General features: G+C 39.5%; 1 protein-coding gene across 1 annotated transcript in view; it reads right to left on the reverse strand.

The window, feature by feature from the left end:
* Positions 1–1,074: 1,074 nt before the first annotated feature.
* The window catches only part of PCCB (propionyl-CoA carboxylase subunit beta), a 68,723-nt gene continuing 43,846 nt past the window's right edge, over positions 1,075–25,951 (reverse strand). The window contains exons 9-15 of the mRNA XM_036746371.1: positions 25,104–25,185; positions 16,784–16,907; positions 10,567–10,674; positions 9,880–9,980; positions 9,191–9,289; positions 6,040–6,139; positions 1,075–1,948 (exon numbers count right to left, since the gene is read on the reverse strand). Of these exons, the coding sequence (XP_036602266.1) occupies positions 1,827–1,948; positions 6,040–6,139; positions 9,191–9,289; positions 9,880–9,980; positions 10,567–10,674; positions 16,784–16,907; positions 25,104–25,185 (736 nt within the window). The 3' untranslated portion in view covers positions 1,075–1,826. The remainder of the gene's footprint in view (positions 1,949–6,039; positions 6,140–9,190; positions 9,290–9,879; positions 9,981–10,566; positions 10,675–16,783; positions 16,908–25,103; positions 25,186–25,951) is intronic.

Genomic DNA, 25,951 nt, shown 5'->3' on the forward strand with positions numbered 1-25,951 from the left:
TTAAACTAGCTAAGGGTCAGAGTAAGCAACAGCAAGCGTGGGCAAGCCCAAGGACAAAACACCTGATAACAGCTGCTGGCTGAGGGAGAGTGTGAGAACTATTCTCCCATGCCTGCCCCCAAATCCTTATTAAGTAGAAAGTGTGTTAACAGTGAGTATAAGGACTGATTGCTGGTTATCTAGGGCTAAGGCAGCTTGGCAGTGGAAAGGGAAGGGCTGCCTTGGAGATGTCCAAGAGAAGGGGAGCCTTACAAAAAATGAAGGAAGAATGGGAAGACTGGGCAACTCCAGGACAGTAGCCAGTAGCTTGCTTTCTGTGCTTAGCCCATCACAGGTGGTTCTGGGGAGGTGGTTCAAGAGCTGGGCCAGCAGCAGGGAAAGGGAGAGGGGAGTTGTGGCAGGAAGAAAGAGGTCTGGGAATTTTACGTCTCTGGGGAAGGGTGTGTCGTGTCCAAGTGTCCTGCATCTTGAGAATGCTACGGCCAAAGCGGACGCTTCCATGTAAATAAACAGCTTTTCTAACTATTCCATGGCTGACCTACTTATCAAGGTGGGCCAGTGTTGCCATGAGGGCAGTGATAGTGTCATACAGGGGAATGGGCTGAAAACTCACTGTTTTTAGACTATGTATAGTATCGCACATGCTCCAGCCCCAGAAGCAGAGACAGACAGGAAACCTTGCGAAGGAGCAAACATGATCGTTCCCCATTATGGACACCTCATCCCAAGCTAGACTGAGTAGGGTCCTAGATGTGTGAAAAAAAAACAAACAATACTCTAAATAAAAACATTCTAAATGACTAGCCTCTTAGAGGTATCTAATGGGCTTTTATAAAACCACTTTAAATTTCTGTTTTAAAATCTCCACATTCTGTTTAAATGTGTTCTTAAAAAATGTGTTCTGTCAGTTTGTATTTTCAACTGGAAAGGCTGTTTAAAGGGGAAAAAAAAAGGACTTCACAGCCTGCAGCAACCAAGCCGGGATGTAGAAGCAAGTACAGGTTGCTAAGGGAACAACAGAAAAGCAATGTAAGAAAATTAAATGCATTAACAAAAGCAAAACACACCTTAGCATGAATATAAAGACTGGAGTACAATTTTTATTACATGTCGAGGTAAAAAATTAATTTGAATATAATAATTCTGGAAGAAAAGAAGTAAAAAAGGGATCATATTATTTGATACACAAATACTCACTATACAAAAAATTGTCCAGTAATATATCTAATTGACAAGTAAAAAAATAATCAAACTGATTTGCAAAAAGATATTGATTGGATAGTCCTACGGTTTTTTAATGAGATATTTCCCTGTTTGCCCGCAGCTTCTGTAACAGAAGCCAAAAATTTCTTAGAAGTGAAATCAAAATGTGAATTTTAATCTACTTGTTCTTTTTACCAGGCTGAGTTTTTAAAGGCCTGATGAGGCACAAAACATTGGCTATACCAGATTTATTCTGCTAATGGTCAATCACTAAAACATCAAGATTCAGGATTAAAAACCTAAAGATCATTTCCAGGGAAGTACATCCATCTGTGACCGGTTTATGGCAGCACTGACTCCTGGTCTGCAAACGTCCGCTCCTTTGCGGCCTGCCTTGAAAAAAATCATTTCTACTTTTCTGAAGAAGTCAATGGCATAGTATGGAACAGCATATTAAGGCACACAGAGTATTCCTTTAGATTTAATAAATTTAGCAACTCCAACTTTTGGGCATTCAAGCCCAAATCCAGGTTTCATTATTCCCAAAGCCTGTAATATGAATGCCACACCTCCCTCTCCCATCATGAAACACCAGGCTGTCAATTCCTTTCTGTAGGATTTGTTCAGAGTGGAATATTTGCATGCTTCTTCCAGGGACTGGACTGTTTTTTGCTTGCTAATACATCTAGGTCATGGCAGATTCGGGCACGAGTTGTAGAAGGCTGGATGATGTCATCCACAAATCCTGTTTAAACACAGAAAAGGAAACAGACATTATTTTCATCCCAATTTAGTCCCAGTACGGTGTGAAAGTCAGTAAAACAACTGAAACAATAAACAACAACCAAAAAACCTCTACCATTCTTCACACTTCACTACCATGCTCAGCCTAATTAACCCATCAGATTCTGAAGGCTGCTAGGCTTGAGCGAAGACCCACCTTACAGTGATCTTGCAAACAGACTAACATGGAGACAAGGGAAAGGGGAAGGAAATTGGGGGTGGTCTGTGTCATTTTCAGTATAGGCTGGGAGTTCTCATACAATGTACGTGTGAGAAGCCTGGGGGTCAGATTGTAAAGAAAGTGGCACGGTCTGGACCTGTGGCATATATTCACTGGCATAGAAAACTCTCTGATAAACTACCACGACACCTTTTCTGAAGAGCTTAAAGAATTTACTCCTCATGTCACCAGGGGCAGATCACTCACTGGGCCTCAGCCTCTTCAGCTGTAAAGGGCATGGCTGCACTAAAAGGCCTCTATGGTCCCTCCATCTATATGGACGATCTTGTGCTGAGCTTGGTCTTTATTTGTTAGGAGAGGAGGAACCGTTCAAGGAGTTTGAGCAGAGGAAAGACACCACTGTATCGGCACATTTAGAATAACCTAACAGTGACATGGAAGATGCAGTGGAGGGTGGAATGATGTGGGGATTCTTAGGTTATTAGGGGACAGTGAGGAGCTATATATTCTTCTAGCAATGGAAGAGAGAAGGCAAGGATGTGGGAAACATCACAGAGGTACAACCAAAAGAACCTGACAATTGGGAGTAGGAGAATGATGGAGAGATTATAGGGAGGTTTCAAGCAAGATTACTGGTGGCATCATTGATATAAATGGGAAAGTCCACAGCAGAAGTAAATCTATGTTGGCGGGGCACATTCTAAAACTTTGGAGATTATACAGCAAAATATTCATAGAAGCACTTTTTTTGGAAATAGTATTTTCTTTTTTCTTTTTTTTTTAAATTTAATTTATTTAATATATTTAGTTTTCAGCATTGATTTTCACAAGAGTTTGAATTACGAATTTTCTCCCCATTTCTACCCTCCCACCCACTCCAAGATGGCATATATTCCCCAGTCAGCCCTCCCTTCTGTCACCCCACTCCCCTCCCATCCCCTTTTCCCTTCCTTTCTTGTAGGGAAAGATAAATTCCTACACCCCATTGCCTGTGTATCTTATTTCCTAGTTACATGCAAAAACTTTTTTTTTGTTTTTGAACATCTGTTTCTAAAACTTTGAGTTCCAAATTCTCTCCCCTCTTCCCTCCCCAAATAGTCAAGCAATTCAACACAGGCCACATGCGTATCATTATGTAAAACCCTTCCACGATACTCATGTTGTGAAAGACTAACTATATTTTGCTCCTTCCTATCCTATCCCTCTTTGTTCAATTTTCTCCCTTGACCCTGTCCCTTTTCAAAATTGTTTGCTTTTGATTACCTCCTCCCCCTATCTGCCCTCCCTTCTATCATCCCCTCTTTTTTATCTTCTTCCTCCTTCTTTCCTATGGGGTAAGATACTCAATTGAGTGTGTATGGGGTATTCCCTCCTCAGGTCAAATCCGATGAGAGCAAGATTCACTCATTCCCCCTCACCTGCCCCCTCTTCCGTTCCTACAGAACTGCTTTTTCTTGCCACTTTTATGTGAGATAATTTACCCCATTCTATCTCTCCCTTTCTCCCTCTTTCAATATATTCCTCTCTCATCCCTTAATTTGATTTTTTTTTAGATATCATCCCTTCATATTCAATTCACCCTGTGCCCTCTGTCTATATGTGTATGTGTGTATATATATATATATATATATATGTATATATATACACACACACATATATATATATACATACCTACGCACACGCGCACACACATACACACACACACATATGCATATTCCCTTCAGCTACCCTAATACTGAGGTCTTGTGAATTACACATATCATCTTTCCAAGTAGGAATGTAAACAAAACAGTTCAACTTCAGTAAGTCCCTTGTGATTTCTCTTTCTTGTTTACCTTTTCATCCTTCTCTTGATTCTTGTGTTTGAAAGTCAAATTTTGTATTCAGCTCTGGTCTTTTCACTGAGAAAGCTTGAAAGTCCTCTATTTTATTGAAAGTCTATATTTTGCCTTGGATTTATTTTTTCTAATTACATGTAAAGATAGTTTTCTTTTGGGGGGGGGCAGGGCAATTCGGGTTAAGTGACTTGCCCAAGGTCACTCAGCTAGTACATGTGTCAAGTGTCTGAGGTCGGATTTGAACTCAGGTCCTCCTGACTCCAGGGCCAGTGCTCTACTCACTGCGCCACCTAGTTGCCCCTTGGTAAAGATAGTTTTCAAAACTCATTTTTATGATTTTGAGATCAAAACTTTTCTTCCTCCCTCCCTCCACCCTTCCATCTCCCCTCCCCAAGACAGCAAGCAATCTGATATAGGTTACACATGAACAATCATGTTAAACATATTTCCATATTAGTCATATTGTAAAAGAAGAAACAGAACAAAAGGGGAAAGCCACAAAAAACAAAAAAGTGAAAACAGTATTCTCTGATCTCCATTCAGACTCCATAGTTCTTTCTCTGGATGTGGATAGCATTTTCCATCGTGAGTCTTTTGGAATTGTCTATCAAAGTCAGTCATCGAACACTGTGACTGTTACTGTGTACAATGTTCTCCTGGTTCTCCACATTTCACTCAACATCAGTTATCCAAGTCTTTCCAGGTTTTTCTGAAATCGGCCTGCTCCCCATTTCTTTATAGCACAATAGTATTCCATTACATTCATATACCACAGCTTGTTCAGCTATTCCCCAGTTGATGGGCATCCCCTCAGTTTCCAGTTCTTTGCCCCCACATAAAGAGCTATAGCAGTACTTCTGCAGTAGTAAAAAACTGGAAACAAGTGGTAACACTGACTGGAGGAACGGCAACAAATTATGGTCTATGAATATACCAGAACCTTCCTACACTGTGAGCAATAAGCTCAGAGCTACAGAGAGCAACAACAGATACCAAAGGTTGTTAGTTCAACCTCTTAATTTTATAGATGAGGAAACCAAGGCCTAAGAGGTTAATTGGCTTGCCCATAGTCACAAATATAGTAGTCAGCAGAAGAGAGATTTAAAACCAGATCCTTAAGACTCTAAATTCATGCCTCTTTCCGCTACACCTGCCTCCATATGACAATTATGAGGACTTCAAAGAAACACAGGAAGACTTATATGATCTAACATAGAACCAAGAGAACACTATACAAAGATTACAAATGATATAGGTGAAATAGCACCTAATAATACAGAAATCAGACTAAAGACAATGACCTATCTTGGTTTCAGAGGGCCAATGATGAAATACACTTTTCCCCTCCTCTCATTAGGGAAGAGATGGTGGACTACGGGTATGGGATATTGCATATGCTATCATATGTGGTCAATGTGTCAGCTAATTTTAATATTTTTCTTTGTCATAAAGGAGGTTCCCTAGGGGTGGTTATTGGCAACTGATGGTGTTATAAAAACAAAAACTATCAATAAGATATTAATATATAAAAATAAATCTTAGAAAAAGGTCAGTACTAGGTTTATGTATGTTAGTGGTGCGTCTGAAGCTATGGGAGTGTCAAGGGATGGAATGTAGAGAGAGAATAGAAAATAAGCTGAGGCCAAAACCTTGGGGAACCTTGAGTGATCAGAAAAAAAAGTCAAAGAGAAAGAGAAGGAACTGTTAGAGAAGTAGGAGGAGAACCAGGCAACGGCAGTATTTCTGTGGCCAAAGTAGACAGGTGAATCCACAAGGAAAAGGTAATCAACAATGTCAAAAACCTCGAAGGAGAAAACAAGACGTAAATAAAAGTGCCATTCAATTTGGTGTTTAGGACTAGGAAGACCCAGTCAAAAACAATTCAAGTCTAGTCCAGCAGCACATTTCTGTCTGAAGACAATCATTCAGCTTCTCTCCAGGCCAAAGCTCTGATTTCCCCCTGTGGGGGAAGCGGGTAGGAAACAAGGAGAGAATCAGCCTCGGGCCAGCCCACCTTAGACACACCTATCTTACCTCTTACTGCGGCAGGGAAGGGGTTTGCGAACTTCTCCACATATTCTGCCTGGGCAGCTTCCACATTCTCTTTTCCTTTGAAGATGATCTCAACCGCGCCCTATAACAGGACAGACAGTGATGGCAAAACACACTGATGGATTAAATGCCCAGGCCTTCAGTGAACCCCAACTGAGCCCACTGTGTCATATGAGGTCAAACTTAAATTTTACTGGCATCTTCCCTGGTCTGGAAACCTCTCAAAGAATACCTTTACCTATAGGGGTAGTTTTGGCTTTTTTTTTTTTAAATTTATTTTTAGTTTTCAACATTGGTTTCCACAAGATTTTAAGTTACAAATTTTCTCCCCATTTCTACCCTCCCCCCCACCCCAAGATGGCATATATTCTGATTGCCCCGTTCCCCAGTCTGCCTTCTCTTCTATCACCCCACTCCCCTCCATCCCCTTTTCCCTTACTTTCTTGTAGGGCTAGGTAGATTTCTATAACCCAATGCCTGTATATCTTATTTCCCAGTTGCATGTAAAAACAATATATTCCTCTCTCATCCCTTAATTTTATTTTTTTAGATATCATTCCTTCATATTCAACTCACCCTGTGACCTCTGTCTATATATATGCATATTCCCTTCAACTACCCTAATACTGAGAAAGGTCTCATGAATTACACACATCATCTTTCCATGTAGGAATGTAAACAGAACAGTTCAACTTTAACTGAGTCCCTTATGATTTCTCTTTCCTGTTTACCTTTTCATGTTTCTCTTCATTCTTGTATTTGAAAGTCAAATTTTCTATTCAGCTCTGGTCTTTTCATCAAGAACACTTGAAAGTCCTCTATTTTATTGAAAACCCATATTTTGCCCTTAAGTATTATACTCCATTTTGCTGGGTAGGTGATTCTTGGTTTTAATTCTAGCTCCACTGACCTCCAGAATATCATATCCCAAGCCCTTCGATCTCTTAATGTAGAAGCTGCTGCCAGATCTTGGGTTATTCTGATTGTGTTTCCACAATACTCAAATTGTTTCTTTCTGGCTGCTTGCAATATTATCTCTTTGACCTGGGAACTCTGGAATTTCATGACAATATTCCTAGTAGTTTTCTTTTTGGGGTCTTTTTCAAGAGGTGATTGGTGGATTCTTTCAATTTCTATTTTACTCCCTAGCTCTAGAATATCAGGGCAGTTCTCCTTGATAATTTCTTGAAAGATGATGTCTAGGCTCTTTTTTTGATCATGGCTTTCAGGTAGTCCAACAATTTTTAAGTTATCTCTCCTGGATCTATTCTCCAGGTCAGTAGTTTTTCCAGTGAGATATTTCACATTGTCTTCTATTTTTTCGTTCCTTTGGTTCTGTTTTATAATATCTTGATTTCTCATAAAGTCACTAGCTTCCACTTGTTCCAATCTAATTTTTAAGGTGGTATTTTCTTCAGTGGTCTTTTGGACCTCCTTTTCCATTTGGCTAATTCTGCCTTTCAAGGCATTCTTCTCCTCATTGGCTTTTTGGAGTTCTTTTGCCATTTGGGTTAGTCTATTTTTTTTAAGGTGTTATTTTCTTCAGTATTTTGGGGGGTCTCCTTTAGTAATCTGTTGACTCATTTTTCATGATTTTCTTGCATCACTCTCATTTCTCTTCCAAACTTTTTCCTCTACTTCTCTTACTTGATTTTCCAAATCCTTTTTGAGCTCTTCTATGGCTTGAGACCAATTCATATTTTTTTTTGGAGGCTTTTGATGTAGTCTTTTTGACTTTGTTGACTTCTTCTGGCTCTATGTTTTGATCTTCTTTGTCACCAAAGAAAGATTCTATAGTCTGAGTCCATTTACAATGCCTACTCATTTTCCAGCCAGTTACTTGACTTTTGAGCTCTTTGTCAGGGTATGACTACTTTCAGACTGGAGAGTGCTCTGTCCCAAGCTTCAGGGGTTTTGCAATGCTGTTTTCAGAGCTACTTCTATTCTGAGGTTGTATGATGCTCATCTCCTGGCCTGTGCTCTGGTCTTTGAGTACAAGCACTCCTTTTTGCTTTGTAACTACCAGGAGGACTCCCTCTCCATAGCCACCACAAGTTCTGCCACACCAGCACTCCTCCTCCCCCAAGGTCTACCAACCAGGACTGCGACCCAGATCCAAGCAGGGCAAAGCAAGATAATGCTGCTCAGTGCCAGCAAAGAGCTCCCTGCACTCCTGCTCTGATCAGCCACCTGATTCTCCCCACCATTTGTAGGCCTGGAGTGCTGGAAGCAGCTGCTGATGCTACTGCTGCCACTGCTGCCACTGCCACCACCTCTGCTGCCCCAGGGCTGGGGCTGGACCTCACCTCTCTCTCATCCAGGTCTAATAATTTTCCCACTGATCTGCTCCGCTGTCTTTGGTGTTCATGGGTTGAGAAGTCTGGAAACTGCCACAGTTGTCAGTGGTTCAGTGCCCTGAGGCCTGCTCTGCCTGCCTGATCTGTCCTGGGCAGCCCACGCTAGGCTGTGCTCCGCTCCCAGCATGGTGCAATAGACCCTTCCCAGGGACCATACAGGCCCTCTTGGGCTAGGGACTTATTTCACCCTGTCATTTCTTGGGTTCTGTAGCTCTAGAATTTGTTTAGAGTCATTTTTTACAAGTGTTTGGAGGGATTTAGGGGAGAATTCAAGCAAGTCCCTGTTTTCATGCCACTATCTTGGCTTTGCCCCACCTTGTTTGTTTGTTTGTTTTTTAAACAAGAGACTCTCCAGGATCCAGGATGAGTATCTAGACATGAGTGAGGAATCTCTTTTGACCACCCACAAGACCACAGACTGGCTACAGGAAGTCAAGCAGCACCATATGAAGCACTCACAGAGCCAAGGCAGCTAAATTCCCTGTCTTTAGGGGAGGGAGAGGGAAATAGAGAGACAGAAAGAGCAAGAGAGAATCCTCCTTCTACATTTCCTTGGCCTACCCTTCTCCCCTCAAGACACTTTTATCACGAGTCTCTGGATGCCATGCATCAGGTTCTATTTTTCTCATTAGAGTATAAGTATGGTCCTTGAGGGGAGGGAAGATGTCTAGTATTTCCTCAGCTACAGCAATTTCTTAGCATAAAGCTAAGTATCCAGTGAATATGCAGTAGTCACTTTTTGGATACATAAATCTAAGAAGGTTTGAGGCCCTGACCTTTGCTCCCATAACTGCAATCTCGGCTGTCGGCCAAGCATAATTGACATCACCACGTAAGTGTTTGGAGCTCATCACATCGTAGGCACCACCGTATGCCTAAAACAGAGCACACAGAATATAGTTACCAAAACTGATAGGTGGTATGTGGATTCATGATCATCTAGGAAACCAAGAGAAAACTCAGTCAAGTGGAAAGAAAGCTCAAACGGGTAATCACAGTTTGCTATACAAACACTAACCTTCCTCAATTACACCTTCTCTAGTGTCCCTGGCTTTGCCCAGCATCTCTTCCAGTTCCCTTGCAAAGGTCTGAGTTTCACCATGCTCAGATTGGGGTATGTTTGCAGGATGAATCGCTGACTTCATGGTGTTTTCCCAACAATGGATAGGTAAATGGATAGGTGCAGTGGAAAGTGTAATGGATTTGGAGTCAAAGGACCTGGGTTTGAATCTTGGCTTTGGCACTTACAACCTATATGATTTTGGGCATGTCATTTTACTTCACTGGACCTCAGTTTCCTTATCTATAAAATGAAGACATTGGATTGGATGGCCTCTGGGTCCTTTCCAGCTCGAAATCTATGACATCATAAACTTACTCTCTTGATCAGCTCTTGACTGAACTACTAAATTAGTCCTTGCTTATAGAGGAGCATCGGTGAATGAAGCGGTGTCTCTCATCTTACCTTCCGTGTGATTACAGTGATTTTGGGCACAGTTGCTTCTGCAAATGCGTAAAGTAGTTTGGCCCCATGTCGGATGATTCCCCCATACTCCTGAGCTGTACCTAAGACAAAGAGATATTCAAAAACTCTCAACCAACGAAGCATTTGCCAAGAGCTTCAGTACCGTGAATTGGAGTAACAAAACAATGGGGGAGGGGCAGCTCCCACTCTAGTATCTTCCCCAAATGACAGAACTGTTCATGATTCACAGCACCAACAACAGTGAGCACACACAGTTTATTCAGCCAATTTTTCTGGTGGCTGATTTATTCCAGTCCAAAGGACTATAGAAAGACTGAGAATTTAAACTGTTCTTCCTCCCTTCTTTGCAAGGGTGGGATACTGTGGATGTGGATCACGTGACGGGGTATCAGACTCAACTGATATGTTGGCTAGTTTTGTTGAACCACTTTTCATTATTTCATTTTTATTTTTTGTTGTGACAAATGATTCACATATTGCATGGGTTGGGGGAGGGCTATATTTGGAAAGAAAAAACAAAATATATGAATAAAAATTTTAAAAATTAAAAGTCTAGTTTTTCTTATGAATAGATTTTCAAATAAAATACTTTTACCCAATAAGGGGGTGGGGTGTGGAAATGGGTCCAACTGAAATTGATTATTCCGGACCATCGGCTACACTTACCAGGCAAAAAGCCAGGCACGTCGACAAAAGTGATCAGTGGTATATTGAAAGCATCACAAAATCGGACAAAACGAGCCCCTTTCACAGAAGAATTAATGTCCAAACACCCTAACGAAAGAAACAATAAATTCAATGATGTTAAGCCACTATACTGAACTCTTTACATCTCAGCTCCTGAACAACTGTCTTGGGCAATAACGAATAAATAGTCACTATGCTTCAGGGAGCCACCATGCTTGTTTTAAGTTGTATTTACAGGAACTATTATTATCTCCCCCACTCCAGTGCTACTCTGATGCTCTGAATGTTTCCTTGACACACGAAGAGGTGCTCTGAGCACTAACATGGGTCTGCCTGGTGGCCCGCACTACCCAGTGAACAGCCTAGTTCTATTTGGAGAGGCTCATGACAACAAGCGTGAAGAGGACCTTTTCAGCCGTGACAATTATGAGTACTGTTTACCAGAGAACCTGCCATCTACGGTGGTGGAGGGAGCATCTAACACATGAAATCACTGATGCCTGAAATATTAAAACATTTCATAGAGCGTAAGAATATTTTTATAAATCAAACAAATAGAAAAATGTATTGGAGACAAAGATTCACAGATTTGATTACACAAAGCTAAAAGAGTTCTGCATAATAAAAAGTGTTACCACTAAAATGAAAAAGAAATTGCTTGGCAAAATAGCTGCAATAAATATATCAAATGAAGTATGATATCCAAAATCTATAGGCAACTGACACCTATCTATAGACCTATGAGAAATGGTAAAAGGACATGAGTAGACAATTTTCAAAGGAGAAAAGGCTAATATTAAAACTTATTAATAACAGAAAAATGCAAACCAAGGCACTACTGCCTTGAAGAGATCACTTGATGTCTACTACTATGGCAAAGATATTTGTAAATAATATATTTGCAGGTATGTATGGAAAAAGATAGAGTCGGTGGTGAAGTGGATAGAGTGCAGGGCCTATAGTTGGGAAGATTGAGTTCAAATCCAGCCTCAGACACTTTCCAGCTGGGTGATCCTGGGAAAGTCACTTACCCTCTATTTACCTCAGTTCCCGATCAGCAAAATGGGCACACACTGAAGAAAGAAATGGCAAACCACTCCAGTATCTTTGCCAAGTCAAGAGGTCATGAAAGGTATGACACAAATGAATGACGGAACAACAACAGTGGAAAAAGATACTACACTGTACCATGGGTGGGACATTGGACTGGTACAGACATTTTAGACAACAATATGGCACTGCCAGTAACCAAACTGATTCTACCTTTTGACCCTGTGATTCCGTTAGGACTTCATCCTAAACACGTAACAGAGAGGAAAAAAAAGACCTATCTGTACAAAAACATTCAGAGCTGCATTATTTGCAACAGCAAAGAAAGTGGAAATAAATTATATGTCCAACAACTGAAGAGTGGTGAATAAACATGACAAATTAATGTAAGTGAATATTATTGCATCATAAAAATAATGGCCACAAAGAAAAAAAAGGTGTTTAAAAACAACTGAATGAAGTAATGCAAAGCAAGATCAACATAAGCAGAATGGCATATATACTGACAATTTTTTTTAAACCTAAAACAAAAACCCAGAGCCAAAGACAATGAAGCTTCAGAGAGGCTTAGAAATGAAAACAGAGTAAATGAAATTTTTGTTGGCCAGTTGGCAGTTAATTCATTTGATTCTATTTTATTAAATACTTAGGAGGGGAAGCTAGGTGGTGCAGTGAGTAGAGCACCAGCTCTGAAGTCAGAAGGACCTGAGTTCAAATCCAGCCTCAGACCCTTGACACACTTACTAGCTGTGTGACTTTGGGCAAGTCACTTAACCCCAATTGTCCTGCCTTCCCCCTTGCAAAAAAAAAAAAATACTTAGGGTTTTAGGTAGGTTTTGATTCCTCAAATAGTATGTCTATATGATTACTTTTGTGATATTTAATTTATAATAATTTTTTAAAATAAACAAAAATGGGACATAATGAAACATGGAACTGTCAAAACAAAAACACAGTCAATATGTGGGGAAATGGGAGAACCTGAGAACTTGTATAACTAACATGTTGTATAACTGAGCATCACAAACAAGGCACTCACCTTGTTTTCGTCACTGATCGATTACTCTTTTTATTTTTTTTTATTTTTACTTTTTATTTTTAAATTTTTTTATTTAATTTTTTCAGTTTTCAGCATTGATTTTCACAAGAGTTTGAATTACAAATTTTCTCCCCATTTCTACCCTCCCCTCCACTCCAAGATGGTATATATTCTGATTGCCCCATTCCCCAGTCAGCCCTCCCTTCTGTCATCCCACCCCCCCCATCTCCTTTTCCCTTATTTTCTTGTAGGGCAAGACAGATTTCTATGCCCCATTGCCTGTATATCTTATTTCCTAGTTGCAGACAAAAACTTTTTTTTTTGAACATCTGCTTTTAAAACGTTGAGTTCCAAATTCTCTCCCCTCTTCCCTCCCCACTCACCCTCCCTAAGAAGGCAAGCAATTCAACATAGGCCACGTGCATATCATTATGTAAAACCATTCCACAATACTCATGTTGTGAAAGACTAACTATATTTTGCTCCTTCCTATCCTATCCCCCTTTGTTCAATTTTCTCCCTTGACGCTGTCCCTTTCCAAAAGTGTTTGCTTTTGATTATCTCCTCCCCCTATCTGCCCTCCCTTCTATCATCCCCCCTTTTTTTATCTCCTTCCTTCTTCTTGTGGGGTAAGATACCCAAATGAGTCTGTATGTTATTCCCTCCTCAGGTCAAATCCAATGACAGCAAGATTCACTCATTCCCCCTCACCTGCCCCCTCTTCGGTTCCTACAGAACTGCTTTTTCTTGCCACTTTTATGTGAGATAATTTACCCCATTCTATCTCTCCCTTTCTCCCTCTCATCCCTTCATTTGATTTTTTTAGATATCATCCCTTCATATTCAACTCACCCTGTGCCCTCTGTCTCTCTATATATGTATATTCCTTTCAGCTACCCTAGTACTGAGGTCTCATGAATTACACACATCATCTTTCCATGTAGGAATGTAAACAAAACAGTTCAACTTTAGTAAGTCCCTTATGATTTCTCTTTCTTGTTTACCTTTTCATGCTTCTCTTGATTCTTGTGTTTGAAAGTCAAATTTTGTATTCAGCTCTGGTCTTTTCACTGAGAAAGCTTAAAAGTCCTCTATTTTATTGAAAATCCATATTTTGCCTTGGAGCATGATACTCAGTTTTGCTGGGTAGGTGATTCTCGGTTTTAATCCTAGCTCCACTGACCTCTGGAATATCATATTCCAAGCCCTTCGATCCCTTAATGTAGAAGCTGCTAGATCTTGTATTATCCTGATTGTGTTTCCACAATCCTCAAATTGTTTCTTTGTGGCTGCTTGAAGTATTTTCTCCCTGATCTGGGAGTTCTGGAATTTGGCAACAATGTTCCTAGGAGTTTTCTTTTGGGGATCTATTTGAGGAGGTGATCGGTGGATTCTTTCAATTTCTATTTTACCCTCTAGCTCTAGAATATCAGGGCAGTTCTCCTTGACAATTTCTTGAAAGATGATGTCTAGACTCTTTTTTTGATCATGGCTTTCAGGTAGTCCAATAATTTGTAAATTATCTCTCCACAGCTCACTGATTCAGGGTGTTAGGGCCTGTTCCGGCCGGCTCCCAGTCTGGTTGGTCCGGGCACGGCCCATGCTGGGCTCTGCTCCGCTACCAGCTCCATGCGATACCCAGTGACCATCCAGGATGTCCTGGGCTGAATCCCTGCTTCCTTCTGCTATTTTGTGGGTTCTGCAGTTGTAGAATTTGTTCAGAGCCATTTTTACAGGTGTTTGAAGGGTCCTGGGGGAGAGCTTTAGGCCAGTTCCTGCTTTCCAGTTGCCATCTTAGCTCCACCCCCCCCAACTGATTACTTTTTAAACAGATTTTATATATTCACTACAATCCAGGCAGAAGTTTCTATGTTTTACAGCAAGAAGCTAAGCCAAAAGGAGGAGGATTTTCCACTTCTACATAATAGATGAATAGATGACAGGCAAAGAGAAGCAATATGAATTTCAACTGAGGTTTTGATTCTACCTAGCCCACAGAAAGTTCACATTGACAAATGAAGCTCTTCTTTTTTAGTCATGTTATTAATGACTTAGATGAAGTCAGAGATGGCATCGGATACAAAGATGGGAAAGAAGGGAAGAAGAGGGAGATGAGAAAATTAGGAACCAAACTGAGCTTAATAGGTGTGACAGTGGGTATATACACACACATACATACATTAAAAGATATATACATATGTATATTATATACTGTATACACGAGTGCACCTGTGCATATATGTGTCTATGTGTATGTAAACATACAGCACTTTTAAAAACCTGAAACAGCTATAACATAATCATTAGTTTTCTTACCCCCCCAAATCACTCAGCACATTGTACCACACAAAGCAGGCACTCAGACGTCTGTTGATTATGATGTGAGAAAAAAAATCACACGTGGTAACTGCAATTTAAAATGCAGCAGAACATGTACGCCAAGTGTCTTTCTCCCTTCACCTCAGCTTTCAGACCCATGGAAAGAAAAGGACAAGCAATCAGGAGGCGACCGTGATTTCAAAATCAAACCATATTTTAAAGGTTCTGTTTTGACAAAATCACAGACATGTGCTGATATGCGCACCTCAGGCAAACCACACTTATGGCGTGCATGTGCCTAAAGTCCAGGCTCTCTGACCGTGACCAGGGTATCATCACCACCACCTGGGCTAGGTTGTCGTCCTATTTTTCCAGTACAGAAGAGAGAAAGAAATAAAGATTCTTTGAGTGCACTGTCTGCACATGGAGCATACTAGATAACAGTCATGGTAACACATGAAACCAGATATTTAGATTAAACCTAAAAAGACTTACAGATTTCCAAAGAAGGGGAAAGTCTTAACTGGGGAATCATAGGAATAAAACTGAAGGGACCTTACGGGTCATCCAATCCAACCCTTTCATGTGACCAGATGAAGAGCAAAGGCCCAGAGATCCTGTGACTTGTCCATAGCACACACATGGCAATGTCAGGATTCAAACTCTGCTCTCTTTCAAATCCCAGATTGGGCCCAGACCAGATTACACTTAGGGGTAGAGTCAGGCTGCTGAAGAGAAAGTGCCACGAACGAACAATGCTAAACCTGAGCAAGAATTAAAGAAGGGAGATTTAGAAGTCCTGAGCATGTATGTGAACAGACTAAAACCAAACCTAAAGAGGGGTTACAGATAATGAAGAGGCTTATGTTCTATTTTGTATGTTTTTGTAGCTGTTTTAAAATCTAGGAGACAGGCACAGAAGGTCTGCACCAGGTTTCCCAGCAAGGGATCAAGAAATGAAGGCATTACGTAGCCTGAATCACAGTCCTAGAATTGGGAAATATGACAAAGTTTCTTAAGATAGGAAATGCTCATAGATCTAACGGTCTCATGGTGAAAAGTATGAAATGGCTTGATGCTCACCTGAACAAAGCTCTTAGTGACATGGTGTACAGGCAAAAGAAGCATTTCTAAAAAGAAGGGAGAAGATGGCAGAACAGCCGGCCATGACTATTCATATAAATCCTAAGAGACTTCTGCAGGAATTTTGTGCCAAAGGTAGGGAGCATGTGATCTAGGATGCAAACAAGTACGCAAAGCATACAGGTGAGGAAAAATGGTCCACGTGGTGATATGGAGAGGACCTGATGATCATGCTGGAAGAGAGAACGAGGGACGTTCTGGGGTTAGCTGAGCTCAACAGAAAGTTTCTGACCTAATAGCTCAATGATATCCTTTCAAAACTGTTCAGGAAGACCATCCAACATCAGACAAGTTAGCACTCTCTATGGACATGGCCAACAGACCCATACTAAATGGGTAAGGAGGGGAGTTTTTTCAAATAAAGAGGGGAATGAGAAAAGGTTGTCCACATCGTCTTTGGCTCTGTGCACTGGTTGTATGGACATGCTCATAAGGAAATAAACATTTTAAAATGAAGCATAAACATGACAAAGATGGAGCAACATACAGTCAGGTCAAAGGATATGCAGATCATTTGAGCAATGACTGAGAATGAGAGCAATATTTCATAGTTATATACATTAATTACAGACGAGGTCCATGTCTAGGATTTTGCAGGATTCTCAGGTTCTATCTGAAAAGCAATCAGTGAGAGGAACTTCCTACCTGATGCCACTTTGGGCTGGTTGCCTACAATCCCAACAGTCTTTCCATTCATCCTTGCAAAGCCAATAATGATGTTCTTGGCATAACCGGGCATAATCTCAAAAAATTCTCTCTCATCAACAATCTGCAAAAAGGAATGTGAACTACAGTCAGAAAGGAGAGACAATTACACAAGCAACAAAAGCAGACCTTGCTGCACATTCATAGTTGTTGTTTAGTCATTCAGTTGTGTCTGACTCTTCATGACCTGATAGACCATACTGTCCATGGGCTTTTCTTGGCAAAGATACTGGAGTGGTTTGCCATTTCCTTTTCCAGTGGATTAAGGCAAATGGGATTAAGTGACTTGCCCAGGATCACACAGCTAGTAAGTGTCTGAGGTCAAATGTGAAATCAGGTTTTCCTGACTCCATGCCCAGTACTCTATCCACTGAGCCACCTAGCAGCCTCCAACATTTAGAGTTGCCATCTGGTAAGTGCCTTGAGTCTCAATGAAATGTGTGTTCTATGATCCTCTGACGTATTTTCATATACACTGACTGATCCATGGCAGGCTGTGTATACCAGAAAGTGAAGAAGGTAGGACAAGTACCTCAATCACACTTACAGACCCTCATCATTTCTTTCTTTGCTCTCTACCACTGGATGTACACCCAAATCCCTAGAGGCTATCATCTAGAACACTCATGGCATCTCAGAGGTGACAGCACCTAAAAAAAATGGTTAAATCCATAACTGAGCAAGAATTATGGGACCTAGAACACCCTTGTCAAGGGGTCAGCCAGTCTCTATGTGATGACTTCCAGTGATGGGGATCTCACTATCACCCAAAGTAGCCTATTACACATCTGAATAGCTTTATTTGTTAGAAAATTTTCCATATAATTTCTACTAAATGCTCCTAAAATCCAATACTTCTTTCATGTAACGAATGGTCCTGTAGATACTTAAAAGACAGCTCTCATGTCCTTCCTAAATTTTTCCTGGCAAAACATTCTCAGTTCGGTAAAATGTAAGTTCCTTCAAAATAAACAGTATTTTTTTTGTTTTGTCTTTGTGCCCCCAACACTCACCACAGTACCGAGCACATAGCAAGTACTTATCTAATAAATGTTTATCGAATGAGTTTCTGCAGCTGATCTTGATATGACAGTATAGTTAAGAGTCCCTTCATCATTTTGGGTTTTTTGAGAATTGCCTCTTCCTACCCTATGATGATTTATTTATTGGTTAATAACTCTCGTTCTTATCTATGGGATCCATTATATTTCTTGGACAGAAGACATTTGCCACAGAAACTTTCTGTGAAGATTGTTTCCCAGTTAATTATATCTCCCTTCAACTGGTTTTGTTTATACAGAAACTTTAATTTTATTGAACAAAACTGTCCATCTTCCCTTCTGTGACCCTCTTTATCCCTTGTTTGGTCATAAACTCTCCTATCCATAGCTGTGAAGGGTTTTTCCTTTCTTGATTTTCTAATTTGTTTATAAGTTTAAGCCATGAATGCACTGGGTGCTTATGCTAGTTTATGGACCCAAGTTATTTATCTTAACCTAATTGATTCCAGTTTTCGTCAAATAGAGTCCTTAATTCAAGTAGCTGTGGTCTTTGGGTTGATCAAACATTAGACTACAGGAGTGGTGTAGTTCTGTATGTTGCACACTTAATTTGTTCTACTGACTTTATCTTTTTTTTTTTTAAGCTAGTGCCTAAAAGTTTTGATGGGTCACTGCCTTGGCATATCATTTGAGATCTGGTACTGCTAGGCCCTTCTCCTTCCAAATTTTATTCATTATTTCCTTTGATATTCTTAATCTTTCCTTCCTCCAGATGAATTTCATCATTACTTTGTCCATCTATAAAGTAACTTTTTGGTAGTTTGGCATACACTGTTTAAGTACATTAATTTAGATAGCATTATCAGTTTTATTATGCCTACTCATTAGCAATGAATATTTCTCCAATCATTTAGATCTGTCTTTATTTCTGTAAAGTGTTTTGTAGTTGTATTCATGTAGTTCCTTTATCTACCTTTATGTAAAGACTCTCGAATATTATATATATATATATTATGTAGTGATTTTGAATTGAATTTTACTATGTAACTTTGCTTGATTTATCGTTTTGATTAATGCTTAATTGTCTCTTTTGGTTTCTCTACATAGATCATATCATCTGAAGAAAAGCAAAGTTTTTGTTTTCTTTTTGCCCATTCTTATTCCCTCAAGTTCTTTTTCTTGTCTTATTGCTAAAGTTAGCATTTCCGTTGCTGTTGTTTGGTCATTTCAGTCATGTCCTCTTCATGGCCCCATTTGGGGTTTTCTTGGCAAAGATACTAGAGTGGTTTGCCATTTCCTTCTCCAGTTCATTTTACAGATGAGGAAACTAAGGCAAACAGAGTTAAGTGACTTGCCCAGGGTCACACAGCGAGTCATTGTCTGAGGCCGAATTTGAACTCAGATTTTCCTGACTCTAGGTCCAATGCTATATCCACTGTGCCACCCAGCTGCCTCCAAGGCAAACAGAGATTAAGTGCCTTCCCCAAGGTTTAGCATCTCTAGAAGTCTATCAATTATTAATGATGATAATGGATATCCTTGATTTTGTTCTTCAGTCATATCTGACTCTTCATGATCTCATGGACCTCAGGGGACCGCATGCCAATAATGACCATGGGGTTTTCTTAGCAAAGATACTAGAGTAGTTTGCCATTTCCTTCTCCAGTGGACTAAGGCAAACAGAGGTTCAGTGACTTGCCTAGGGTCACACAGCTAGTGTCTGAAGCTGGATTTGAACTTAGGTCTTCCTGACTCTAAGCCCAGGGCTCTACCCACTGAGCCATTTAGTGGCTTCATCCTTGATTTTATTGGAAAGGCCTCTGGTCTATCTCTATTCCATATAATGCTATCAGTATTAGCTAGATATGCTTTACCACATTAAGGAATGGTTCATTTATTCTTATACTGTTTACTGCTTTCAACAGGATGAATGTTGAATTTTGCCTAAAGTTTTTCAGAATCTATTGATTTAATTACACTTTAAAAAATTATTGCTATTAATATGGTCTATTATGTTTATAGTTTTCCTTATGTTGAACCAACCCTGTATTCCTGGCATAAATCCAACTGATTATAGTGTTTTTAGTATTTTAGTATATTGTTATAGCTTCTTCGCTAATATTTTATTTAATATTATGTCAATATTCATCAGAGATCCTGTTGTACCATTTTCTTTCTCTTCTTTGTCTCCCTAGAATGAAGACAATATTTATGTCAGATAAAGAGTTTGGTAGAATCCCTTCTTTTCCTATTTTTATATAATTAAAATCATATTGGAATTAACTGTTTGAATGTTTGATAGAATTCACTTACTAACCCATATGGCTTCTTCAAAAATTTTTTCCCCTGATATTATGTTGTTTAAATAATCTAGTTTTTTCTGCTAATCTGAATATTTTTTATTTTTGTTAACACTCATTTCATCTAAGTTACCAGTTTTGTAGGCATGTAATCAAACGAAAATTTGCTGTGAATTCTATTTCTCATGGTTGTCATTTTTTTTAATGAAATTTTCTGATTTTTTTCTTCATGATAAAATTATTTAATCTAATTAAGTTTAAATCTTTTCTTAGAAGGCCCTTCACTGAACACAACTTTTATTGCATTGTCAATACAGGAAATATTTAATAAGTATGATTTTTTTGCATTTTATGAGGTTTTTATGCCTTAACACATGGCCAATTTGTGCAAAGATGTCATACACATGAAATATGTATGTACCTTTCTGCTCCCAATTAGTAGTCACCAGAGAACTATCTTACTCTACATTTTTAAAAAATCTACTTATGTCCTTAACTTCTTTCTTGTTTGGCTTTCTGTTAGATTTGCCCAGGTCTGAAGGAGTTACATTGAGATCTTCCATTATTATAGTTTTTCTGTCCATTTCTCTTTACAATTCAATTCATTTTTCCTATAAATATTTTGATCTTATGCCATTTAGTGCTGATACTATGGTGCCTTGAGGTATAGTTTCCCTGTTAAATCTCATAATAGTGTCTATTTTTACTATCTCCCTGCTTAAAATCAAGATTTTTCATTTTAGAGTCTCTTCCAAGTAATAACTGGTGAAATCTTTCTATTTTCTCTTTGCCCTATGGTTTTAACAGAACTGGGCAATATCTGTTTATGATTTGATATATAATCTAGGTTTTTACTCCATCATGATTTTTAGGAAGTTTGATGATTTTCAGATTTTCTCTCCTTAACTAAGTTTTTTAAGTCAGATTTTTTGATAGTATATCTCTTAAGTGCTTTTCTGGGTCCCCCGCCCCAATCTTTTGGTTTTGTTTTAATGTTTATGTTTTCACAGTCAATGCGTTCTGTTTAGCCTTTTCTAATTTACAAGATGTCCAATTCTTGGGTATGGTTTCCATGTTCTAGTCTAAGATATTTATTATACTTCTTATTCTTTCTTCCTTAGCTCTCATTTAATTTAATATTACATTTCATATCACATGCTTCACTTATTCTGGGTATTCTTATAGTGCTTGGGTCCGAGTCATTCTTTTCTTTGAGGCTCTACTTGGACCAGACCTAGTAGCTAGTAACTAGATGGTTAATTGATAGAGCTTTGGTCCTAGAGTCAAGAAAACTTGAATTAAAAAATGGCCTCAGACTTTTCTTCAAACACTTGTTCCCTTCTCCCTATTCTGGGTTTACCTACTTGGCTTCTCTCAAATCATAGTATTGCTTCACTGTGATCAATATTTTCTTCTGCCTACTCAGTTTATACATTGGAGCTTTGTGCCTGGGCCAGATTCTGCTCCCTCCCATATTCCTGGATGGTATGGGCTGGTCCTGCTTGGTCCTGGACGTGGTAGTTAACATTACCCCCATCTGCAGGAATTCCTGGGCTTTGGCCTCAGCTTCTTCTCTGTCTCCTTCTCCTTGTACAGTCTGAAAGCCAAAAGTGGCTTTGTCTCTTGCTATGACCTTAAAATGCCCCAACCAGACAGTGTTGTTTGAGTTGCTAGCTGGCCCCCTGCAAGACTCAGTGCTTTTATTCTCAGATGCTGGCCTGGTCTTTTGTCCTGTGGTTCACCCAGCTGTTGATCTGGCCTTGTCTCCTGTGGTGGTTCAGGAGGAAGCTGCCTGGGTGCTTGTCCAACTCTGTCTCCTGCTGTGGGTCCTGACATCCTTCCTTCAGTCTACCCTCGTTGTCTCCACTCAGTGCTTCCACAGATTTTTAGAGGCAATTGCACTGTGGTTTCCTTTATTGTTGTTCCTTCTGACACATTTTTAGAGCTTTCCTGGGATCTTTTAGGGGCACCTGAACTCCTCTTGATCTTAATACACTGTCATTTTAGTCAGAAAAGTAAAAATGACACACCTTAACTCTTAGTACATTCAAAAAGTCCTTGCTGAGTTCCCAAGTACTACCTATCATGAAGGATCCAAAAAACTTTGCATCCTCTCTACCCAAAGGGAACTTTCAATTTCATGAGGGAAATGAAACGAAATTAAAAAAAATAATGATACAGGGAAGTTATCATAAAATTAAGGACCTAATTTGGTTTGACTTTACATTAATCTGTATGTTATAAGTTGCATGTAAGATAAGAACAAATAAAATTGATCTAAGAGCCTACCAAAAGGTTTAGGAACTAAATGTTTCATATCTGAAGGAAAGGAAAAAAGACTAAATACTGCTGTAGGACTTCAGCCTAAAAAAGAACTCATCTTTTTACCCAAATGACTCAGTTCCTCCTCCCTCACTTTCCATGTTTAATTAGTTTTCCACAATTCTGCCTCCACAGTCAACAAGTGTTTATCAAGCACCTACTATGTGCCAGGTCCTGTACTAAGGCACGGGGATACAAACGTTAAAAAAAGAAATCCCTTCTCTCAAGGACTTACAGTCTAACAGGGGAGAGAACATACAAATAAACTGTGTACAAACATGATCACAGGGTAAACTCAGAGGAAAGGGGAACTGCATTAAGGAATTAGCATTAAAGGGGGCTAGAAAAGGCTTCTTTCAGAAGGTGAGATTTTATCTGGGAAATCAGGGTAGTCTGGAGACAGAATGAGGAAGGAGAGCGTTCTAGGCCTGGGAGACAACCAAGAAAAATACAAAACCGAGAAATGGAGTATCATGTGCAAGGAACTGCAAGGAGGCCATTGTCACTGGATCTCAAAGCACGTGAAGGGAAGTAAAATGTGAGAAGTCTGGAAAGGTAGAAAGGGACCAGGTTATGAAGGGCTTTAAAAGCCAAAGAGAAGATTTTATATTTGACAAAGTAATAGGGATTCACTGGAGTTTATTGAACAGTAGGGTGACATGGTCAGATCAACCCTAGGAGGATCATTTTGACAACTGAGGGGATGGACTGGAATGGTGAGAAGCTTGAGGAAGGGAGACCAACCAGAAGGATATTGTGAGGTCCTGTACCAAGATGGTGGCAGCGGTGCTTCTTTCTTCTTCTCTCCACTCACTCAGCCCCCTCCCAAGTTCAAGCCCTCAGCTCTAGATACTTCAACAGCCTCCAAGGAGTTTTTCTGTGCCAGTCTATCCCCCCTCCCATTTAACTTCCTCACAGATGCAAAATAATCTTCCTAAAGCAAGAATATCACCACATCACACCCCCTGTTTGAAAGCCTTCAGTGACTCCCTACTGTCTCTCAGATAAAATGAAAATTCTTTAGCCTACCATTACGGGTTCCACAATTTGACACCAAAATGATCTCTCCAACTTATCTCACATTACTCCACTTCATGCACTCTAAGTTCCCATGGATATTCTGATGACATGCAAAAGTCACTGTCAATTTATCTTCCCCTATCAATTATCACTTCTTCTCAACTGCTGGTAGTAGAACCACTATCGTGACTGAGAGACAAAATCTTGAATTTACTTTTGATTACTCACTCTTTAGCCTCTATATCCAATAGGTCAATTCATAACATAAAATCATAGATTTTGAGCTAGAAGAAGCCCTAGAGATCACTGAGTAGAACCTCATTTTTCAGACAAAGAACCTTAGGCCTGAAGGGATACATGACTTGCTCAGGGTTAGACAGCTAGTGCCTGTGGAAGGATCTGAACCCAGGTTTTCCTGATTCCAAGTTTATCTACCACGCCGCACTGCTTCGGCTAGATCACTTTCTTTCCTCCATATCAATGCCCATCTTTTTTGGAACTACAACAGATCATTTAGTGCAGGTGCTATTACAAAAGCCACTCAACTCCTCTCATCTCTCAAATTCCTCCCACTTCAAATCCATGATACACAATGTAGTAATAATCTTACAAATGATGGCTTTGATTTATTTTATTCCTCCACACAGAAACCTATTGCCTACTATATTATGCTATAATATACTAAAATATACCAATATAACATACTAAAATGTATTGTATATTTTAGTGCTATGTATTTATTACATATACTATATTTATTATGTATTTAGCACTATATATTTGTACTAAATATTAATATATGAAATATATTATGCTAAAACATATTGCATATTTTACTCCATATTTATGCTATATTCATATATTTATTATATATATATTTAGTGCTAAATAGTTATACAATAGGATGTGGACTTCACAGGCTTCTACAAGGCTGAGTGCATAGCCTCTAAGCTGGTGGTTTGGTGAATGGTAACATAAGCATTCATATATACTGCAGAGGCATCAGATGCCCCCAATAAGGCTTGTTGCCTTGGTGAAAATTAGTGACTTACAGTACCCTGGGAGATTCCCAAGACACTCTACAGGCTTCTTGGAAAGTTGGAATTCTCTCACTTATAGAAAATGGCACACCCTTTCAAAAGAGTTCTCAAGGAGATTCAAATCCATTGTTTTTAACTGGGATTGAACAAGATGTCCTCAAATACACCTTCCAATACTATGATTCTGTGACTTTGGAATGTCAGAATAAAGATTTGGTATTTTTTTAAGCCCTCCAGGAATCAAATTATCATTCCCTCTAAATCAAGAGAATGAAAAATGTTAAGTTTCACGCAGACTGTGAATCTTTGGCAAGTTACCAAAGCTTGTGAAACATTTACTTTGAAAACTGTAAATATTTTAAAAACCAAAGTTCTCTATTGGCCTATTTCTAATCTAGTTACTATTTCTGATAATGACATGTGCCCCCATGACTACCACCACAACCAAATGAAGTATATTAGTTAAATGAAATAATCTTTTCAAAGCTTTCTGGTTGATACTCCAAAACAGTCCACTTCTTGGCTAGTCCCCGCACCACAGTCAAAATGGTTCAACAAAGTCAGAGGGAGTACTTACTGCATGTACTATATCCACCATGTCATAGGCTTTGGTAGACTCCAATGGGACGAGCATGTCCAGCTCAGGAACCAGGCGGTCACTGGAAGTAAGCAATAAGAGAAGAGGACACGATTAGAAATTAATCAACAGGCATTTATTAATGCCAGGCACTGGGGACAAATTGACAAACTGACAAAAAATGAATTTCCCAGAAAGCCAGTTTTATGAGGACTTCATTATCCACGAGATCAAAAAAGTGATGGCCGTCAAATACGAAGTCTTAGGTTTGGATAGTTAGAATCACAAAACACTTACTGAGTACACAATGATCCATGTTCATGTCAATTGTGACGATCACTATTATTCCACTGAACAAGAGTGGATAGCCCGGTCAGTTGCACATTACTAATAACGGAAAACCTTAGCAGCAGGATCAACTGATGCAATCTCAGAAGCAGGGAAAGAGCTCATTTAATGAATATAATTACTGCAGAAATCTCAATCAAAAGAACGAATGCTTTGGAAATAAAACTGCACGCTTTTCAATGGCATCCAAGTCTCAGACAAAACCATATAGGGTATGAAGGCTGACCCCGGAAAGCCACAAAAAAACAGCAATGGCCTGTCCTGTTGTGGCAGGAGAAGCAGAGGGAAGGAAAAGGCCAAACATTTCACTTGGCAATATTCAGCCTGGAGTGTAGCTTCACTGATATGGGGCACTCCCAAAGTCCCCCTACTAGTAATGGAAACATGTGTGGATGGTGTTTGAGGTTCTGTTCCTGCCCTTGTAAACACATATGGAGACAGAGTAAGTAATGAGAAGACTAGATCAAGGAAGCTGCATTGTTTAATGTAACTTTCCTCCC

The sequence above is a fragment of the Trichosurus vulpecula genome, chromosome 2, assembly GCF_011100635.1.
Source record: "Trichosurus vulpecula isolate mTriVul1 chromosome 2, mTriVul1.pri, whole genome shotgun sequence".
NCBI classification, from domain to species: domain Eukaryota; kingdom Metazoa; phylum Chordata; class Mammalia; order Diprotodontia; family Phalangeridae; genus Trichosurus; species Trichosurus vulpecula.